We start from the raw sequence: 8,389 nt of genomic DNA, 5'->3' as shown, positions 1-8,389 counted from the left end.
TTTTGAAATTTCAAAATGACAAAATTGTCAAAAATCTCCTTGCACTTCAAGCCCAATAAAAAAAAAATCATTTTGCACATATAACATCATTTTATTATGTTTTACCAAACCAAACAACTTCTGTATTTGAACTTTTATATTGCTAATCTCAATAATACTCACATAGGAATGTAATGTGTTTAATTCGTAATTAACACTTTCACGATGATGTGTATCACAATGCAATCTTTCACAACTTTCATGATGATGTGTATCACAACGCAATATTTCACAACTACCATCATGTACCTGGACTGGTACATATTCTGGACTTCAATAAAGTGTGCTGCGTGCCCGATGGGTTTACACGTTGCTATACATTTAGTTATTGTGTTTTTATTGTTTACCTGTCTTGCAAGTTTGTGAAATTGATCCCGTACTTAAATAAATACCTCAGACTATCGTGTACCAAGTCGGGTAAACAATTGGTTAATTCTTTGTTTGAAGGTTATTTTTGACGATGGAAGGATTGTGAAGGAAAACAGGATTTTCCGGACATTTGCCATCGTTCAGTGAAAACAAGAAATGGGCAAATTGTTAAATTGTGTAAATGGTTAATTGTCTGGTTAAATAAATGATTTAGGTACCCCTTGGGACACACAGAGAAACATTGAATTTAATTTTGTTTTGTGCAAAATTGTGGAATCGACATACTTCTACTTTTCTTGTACTTAAGACGTTTAGCGTAAAAATAATGATTAACGGTTTTTGCCATTATTATTGAAAAACGTCATGGTAATAAAAAGTCCGGAAATTAAGCCATTGTCGTATACGTGTTAATAAAATGTTTGCGTTGCAATGAAATTAAATTTGAGTAAATAAGAAAACATTTTGCAACACCAAAATAAAACTTATTTATAATAAATATTATATTTTTTTATGAATAAATAACCACATTATTCCAATAAATTATGGATTGTATATGACTATGAATAAAGAGATTATTATTCAATTTTCTTGTTTATACAAATGTTTTATGAATAGAAGTTATCTTTCCTTAAATTCCAACAGTTGTCATTTTTTCTTTTAACTTTTTTGAATAACATTTCTTGCTTACAATGGCCTTTAAAATTAATGTGCATAACATATATACATATACTCACATGTTGAAAACTCAAAAATCCTAGCCCCAGGCCTTATGGATTTGAGAACACACCCTGTACTTAAAATAATCAATGAACAGTATTTTTCATCTGTACACTGGGCATACATTACACCTGCATATTCTAGAAAGCAAATTACTCACTTTAGAAACTTAATGTGATAAATTGGAAATAATGAATTTCTTGTACTTAATTGTAAAAAAAAAGAAACTTTGTATCCCATTGAGACTATTTCTCATACTTACCAACACAAGTTTTCACGTATTTTATTCTATCTTAGTAACGTTCTGTCTATAATCTTCTATTGCAGTTTCTTTACATATCTGCATGTATTGCAACACAATAACCGCAATTAATTGTATATCCAGTGTATCAGTTCTGATAACCACAGTACTAATTTAAGCGTAACAGATCTGAAAACCTCAGTTTCCCTACTTTATAACTTTTTTCACCAAAATGCTAAAAGGTGCAAAACATTTGATTTTTTCCGCAACTTAAAGACAATTTAGAGTTTTATTGTCTTTAGCAACCAGGATCATTACAGTAACAAACACAATGTGAACACTTGGCTTGTAATAAATGTTTACACCCAGCTGGTATTTTCTTGGTAACACACAACAAAAAACTTACCGATCCAGCGTCCGATTCGTGACACAATTGTCTCCCATTCGGCTGAATACCGTGACACAATTTTCCGACAACTCATTTGTTGTAAGCGGCAATCCCCATCTTGGCAACATCCCTGCAGGACCCTTTGATGCCAAGATGTTTTGTCAATCTCAAACTCCTGTAAGTTCAAGACATAAAAAAATCAAACAAAAATGTTCAGTAACATTTGGGCTACAAGGCGATTATACTGTGAACTGTACTTTACAATATAATTTGTAGCAAGGTGAATTTTACAAACATTTTGTTTCTCAATCTATAAAATAATCTATTGTCCATTTTATTTTAAATCAATACACAACTATAAAGCTACCACATTTTAAAATTAGTCTGTAATTTTGTTGTTACTACAATCAAACAAACTATCCTAATTAATAATTAACTAAATATTTTATTTGTAATATTTTTTGTAGTATAATTATGTGATATATCCTTCTATCTCTTCATCATTGCTGAACAAGGGCTTCCAAAATTCAAACTTAATTTTCAAAATAATGCTTTGTCCAAAAAAATTAAAGAAACAATGTTGTTAGATATTATATTCCTTAGTTTAAACACCAATTTTAAACTAACAACAACGTTCAACATGAAAAGTGTGTTAAATGCACTCATGTATTTACAATCGATCTTAAGTTGGTTGGGAATAATTTGAATGTCAGATTTTTCTGGCTACAGTGTGCTATTTGTATCTTTATTTTTAAATTATTTACTTGCTGGCATAGTCTTTATACTTTCCTCATCACCCACCTGTATATCACACTTAAAATAAACATCTCTGCAATTGTATTAACTATCCTGATGGTTTTTAGGCTTAGGCTTAATCAGAGATATTTGTTTATTTGTTTGGTACATAACGTGCTATTAGATGTTTAGAAATATAATTTCCACTACATTTTAAACTGTAGGTAAGCACAATTTTTATTTTATGGTGATAACATAAAATTGTGAGTCACTTAAATTCTCAAGACCAAATGCAGCTGAAGATTGTTTGCAAATGGTCCAGAACTAGTAGATCACTTCTACAATTTGTAACATCTACAGTTTGGCAATATACTGTAAGTACTTAAAACTTATGTTTGCTTTATCATTTCCAAAAGTCAAGGCAGAAATAACATTGAATTAATAATAAGATTATAAAATAATTTATAACAATACTTAACTCTACACAGACGGCTGAAAATCTACAAATACGTTAAGATTTTTAGAATCAGGCAAGAATATTTTTAGTAAAAACATGTTTTCCTGGCATATTTTAATATAAAACTTAGTGTGTGATGGTAAATTAGAAATTTTTTTCCCAGGGAAAGATACAATTGTCTCCGCACTTAGTCCTAAAAGAACCTCCCTTACTTATATTTGTATCCTCAGAATCTGTGACTTGTATAGAAACCAATAAGATTTGAGGGCCTCTTATTCTCTGATGTCCTTGGGCCTGATGAGATGTGTCCCTAGGAATCTTTTCCAAATTTTAGATATGGCAGGACAATTTAGCCAAATATGCTCCGCCTGATTTCCTCTGCTTTCTCCGCAGAGTCTACATTCATCAGTCTGGCTAAGGCCCAACTTCATGAGGTGTTTTTCTAAGGGGGCCATGTCCTGTCAGCAACAACCTTATTATCATTCTTACATCCTCCTTACTCTGATTTAGGAGAGATGACCATCCTTTAACATAAGGAGAGATAAATATTTTTTTTTATTGTCTTAACTCTGAGGCCCTACTCCAATTAAAGTATCTTGTCCTCTTTTCCCATTCTTTTACAACAGCTTTGCTGTAGGAGAAAGCTATCCCACAACCCGGCTCTGACCCTACCGTAAAGGACCCTGTTTCTGTTTCTTTCTAGAGAGGGTATCTGGTTTTTCATTATCATTTACCATGGCCCGGCACCCAAACGAGTGGTATCTCTATTTGTAACATATACTTTTTGTGGGTTACTTACCACAGGGAGCCCGTGACAATCCCAGCCGAACCTCCGTTCAACATGGAACCCACTTTGATGAGCATAACGAGTAACAACATCCTTTATGGCTCCTGCGAGTATGTGGCCGTAGTGGGGGAGCCCTGTGGCAAATGGAGGTCCATCGTAAAACGAGTATCTGTGGAAGTGGTGAAATTTGTAATAATTAACTTGTTTTACATCAGCATTCTACTAAAAACTAATTTACCCATAACAATCCCTTAGCATATTTAGCTTCACAAAAGTTAATTAATTAACATGTGTTATATTATTGGTTGCACAGGAATATTTGGTGGGAAGTTCACATAAGAGAGTAAAATTACTTCCTGTCTCTACGATACCAATTAGTAAACCAATGACAGAATGTGTTATGCTGGCCAACTAAAATATAAAAGACATTGTTTGATAAGCCAATGGTCAAATACGTTATTTGGTAATCACATATGCCACTGTCAATTATGATGTTCACTTGGCTTACTAAGGGCAAAATGTGACATTCGGTTCAAAACAAAATACACAGCTGCCTATTATGAGACAGTACTTCGCTTTCCAACAACCAAATATGTAAATTTTTGGTACTTTGGTATTATCCGAAGGCCACTATTTTTGAACAAGTTTTCCTTATAAGGGATAAATTACAGTATTAAAAAGAAGATACTTTATTTAATCTATTTCGAAATTTACTTACCTGGTAAGAAAATCTTCCAAAAATAAGGTAATTAGATCATAAATATGTAAACTCATATATATAATTGAGATATGATAACAAACATTGGTATATATGAAGACATAACAATATTTGAAAACTTGTGGAAACTCTCTATATGTTTTCTCCTGGGTAGCAACATGTTTAAATGCTTTCAAGAACTGCTTGAACGCGTTCTCTTCTAAAAATTGTAGGCCTACCTCTCTTCTGTATAAATATTCACAGAGATTATCTGTGAGCAGGTCGGATGTATGCCACTTTTCAAACTGCGTTTTACGGCTCTCCAGGAGCTTTCAACTGTCTTGAGTGTTGGCACCCTACTATGTTGTTACTATGATTGCCAGTAAAATGGACAAAACCACATTCATTCAATCCAAAATACGCTTTTCAACATATCTGTAACTGTTGTTCCAGGATTTATGTGCTTTAATAAAAGAAGAATGAGTGTTTTTGCATCTTGTTTGTTTTTAAGATAAACCTAAATTCTATATCAACCACCACGGTTTAGTACTTCTGGTATGGTTTTAAATAAACCTAATATCCATGTTCCTTCTACCAACCTCCATGCTTTGTTATAGTTTCGTTTTTTTCCTATTTTGCATTTATCTATTTCCAATACCAATCCAGGACCTCCAAGCTTTTCTTCCCTATTTAAATAGTTCTTCAAACCATAGAAAACAAACCTCCCTACAAAACGACAGCCAGTCAGGTATCGTACTTTTTTATGAGCAGTGTAAATCCAAACTGGAATCAAGAATTAAAAAATAATAGTTTATTTGATTTCTGGAAAAAAAAATCAAACTAACAATGTTGCACTGTCCAAGCTTCGAAGAAACTGAACACGACCTTATTTGCTCCTTTTACACAATTGAATTTGTTTCTTTCCCACAGTGGTATTTTCAGTACCAGTCCAACATCTTGAAGCCACAAAAAAACATGTTTTATCATATTTTGAAACAATGTTGTTTAGTTTTCTAAAATTAACTGTCATTTTTAACTATATAAAGTCACTTCTGTAAAATTCGAATATTATGGGTGATATCTAAAAAATGATAACAGCTGTTGATACAGATGATTTGTAAATTTTTCAAATTATTGAAGTATCAATTGATTATATCAATGGTTATAAGTATATTATATTATATCATTTTGCCAATTTTGATATTAAAACAGGGTCCGCTTATCGTACTCTACCTATTTTCTGTTCCTCTTCATCAGTGCTGGGCAGCACCTACACAGCCTGCACTAATGGCCATCAACCTAATATCACCATTAATGTCAACCGATTCAACTGCTAGGTTACTTCCGTTCGTACCAGTAAGATAACGCCGGGGCGGCAAATCACGAATTTGACGTTACCAACGTATTCTGCTCACCCTCCTGAACAAAAAATATATATAGTACTATGGGGTGCAAATGACAAATAACATGATTTTAGGGGGTATATTGATAAGTGGTTAAGTTCCTAATGTTTTAATGTTCAGTTTGTGTGCTGTGTCTGGATAATCTGTTTACTTGAATATTATCTGTGGCCGGGACTGATAGCAGCCTGATAACGTACCTTTATCTGAGTTCTCCGGGGCATGGGTCAGTTCTACACAAGATATCGTGTTCAGTAGGTCGGATTGAGTGAGTGCGTTTACAATGATGAATCAACCATCCACTAGTTCAACCAACCCTAGTGAATTGTGTGTGTCGGAGTGTTTCGTAGGGCACATAAAGAGTTTTACGTTTTAACCGAAACGAAATTATCTCTTTTTTAATTGAACATGGAATTTTTAAAAATGAGTGTATGTGTTCGTCGTGCAGTCGAGTCGTGTTTTTTAAACCGGGAGACTTTGTCGTTTCGTTGTGATAGACGACTTTTTTGTTGCTGCTGCTCAGCTGTATCCGCCAACACACTAATGGTATGTGTTCTCTGATCCATCTATATATTTGAGTTTTTCATGATTTATTTAGTTTTTTTAACTTTACATAATTGCCTTTGCATTACATTTCAATTTATATTTTTGATCAGCCCCTCTAGTATTTTATATTTTACTGATAGGTACTATCTCGAGGGATGTTTTTCTTTAATTGACATCAGCGCGGGGCAGTACCAAAGGTGCTGCCGTAGCCCGCGCTGATGGCCGGAGGCACTCGTAATTAATTTTTTTCTCGAAATTAAGAAAAACATTATTTATTTTTGATCAAAATTCTGCTCATTTCTGTATTATTTTTCATTTTACGTTTGCAAAGATGGCGGCGCAACCGATGACGTCATCACGAGGTTCAATCATTGGCCACAAAAGGTCACGTGACGCTAAGACGTGGATGTAGAACTTGGAGATATTACTGAAGTTATTTAATTTTTCATTTTCTAGAACTTTGTTATTTCTCATTTCCACCCCATCAAACCTTATACTTTTTTGTTCTATATGACGATTCCAATAAGTTTTTTTTTAACGCAAAACTCGTATTTTTTCCGCCCCGGCCGTTAATATGATAATTACCCTTCCGTTTATAGCGGTCAAAAAACATTTTTACACTTCCAAAAACAAAATGTTTCCTGTTGTATTTTTTAATTTACCTTATAAGCATTTCCAGAAGTGCCTAGAGTATACATACTTACCATACATTTTCAGAAAAACGTAATTTTTTTTATTGGACCTAATTATACAAATATAAACATGTTTAAAAAGATCATTGAAATATTCCTGTTGGTGTTAAAGATACAATTTTCCTCACAATTATAATTTTTGCCAATAACTAGCTATCCTAATCTTTTTGATATGAAAAATATGACAACACACTGTACTCAAAGGGTTAAGAACATGGCATTGGAGAGGCCTATGTCTCATCACAGATAAATAAAATCATCATACTGATAAACATGAAAATTTAAATATTAAAATGTTGCAAAATACAAGTCAACTAATACATGTTGAAGTATGTCTACCTTGGTTTTCCTTTTGATTGCTTTAGGGATTCTCGGAATGCATCTAGATCTTTCCACAAACGAAGAATATTTTCCTCTTCCTTGGGAAAATCTATTGTTTCAGGAACCACCTGAACCATTTCTCTCTTATATTGCTTATCAAACTAAACAATATTTAACAGTTGCAGCATTCGATTCAACAAAACAAGTTGAGTTAAAATTCAATTATAATACTGGTGCAACACAAATGTACAGGTTATGTTCCATTAACCTTAAATTTGTGCGTCGTCTGTATGCATCGGTATTCGCTGTCGTGTTCGGCCGGCCCGGTTTAGTTTAGTCCGGAAGTGATGAAAACCTCTGAACACTTGTGTAACAGCAAAGAGGTAACTTGTCAGATTTTTAAGTACAAGTACTGTCAATACTGCCTCCTTTCACTGTACAGACAAAAGTATTATTGGCTATGGACATTCAAACACGTAACTTTATTCATATATAGGATTTATATGTAGATGTAGAAATCGTCTAGATGTATAAATGCTACTACAAAGGTAGACTTTTACTAATTATAAGTGGTACTACAATAAATAATTTATACATTATTGAAATTATCAACCACAATTCAGGTTTCTAATAATATTTAATGGATAGATGAACAAATTAAAAAGTAATGTGTTTTGGGTTTATTTTTACAGCACATTACTATTTTTCACTGTTTTTGTCGTTTCTATGTGAAAAGAATAATTTCCAAGTACGGAAACAAGTACTCTTTGTTGTATGTTTTAAAATTAAGATGTTTAGTGCATTAAACCATTCTATTATGTTTGCTTTTACACCAAGTCTGTCTCTATACTACTAGTGACGAACTAAATCATACCAAGATACAAGATCTTTATTGGCCTTTACAAAATCTTCACAATTACATTGGAACTTTCGACAATAGTTCTGATGTTTAGGGCACTATTCTAACACGTCGAACATGTCAGAACTTATTTATTCATCT

At 33.0% G+C, this 8,389-nt stretch overlaps 1 protein-coding gene across 1 annotated transcript; it reads right to left on the bottom strand.

The window, feature by feature from the left end:
• Positions 1 to 1,772: 1,772 nt before the first annotated feature.
• Positions 1,773 to 7,720, bottom strand: LOC124373138 (isoleucine--tRNA ligase, cytoplasmic-like; the record flags this gene model as incomplete). The annotated part of the gene is made up of 3 exons (XM_046831534.1): positions 7,408 to 7,720; positions 3,746 to 3,902; positions 1,773 to 1,929 (listed from the first exon to the last, which is right to left on the bottom strand). Coding segments are annotated over exons 1-3 (433 nt in total), but the record flags the coding sequence as incomplete, so codon positions are not given.
• Positions 7,721 to 8,389: the final 669 nt, after the last annotated feature.

This window comes from Homalodisca vitripennis, unplaced genomic scaffold, assembly GCF_021130785.1.
Source record: "Homalodisca vitripennis isolate AUS2020 unplaced genomic scaffold, UT_GWSS_2.1 ScUCBcl_4910;HRSCAF=11352, whole genome shotgun sequence".
NCBI classification, from domain to species: Eukaryota; Metazoa; Arthropoda; class Insecta; order Hemiptera; family Cicadellidae; genus Homalodisca; species Homalodisca vitripennis.
Note: the sequence above shows the minus strand (reverse complement) of the source record. Positions and strands in the feature narration are given on the sequence as shown.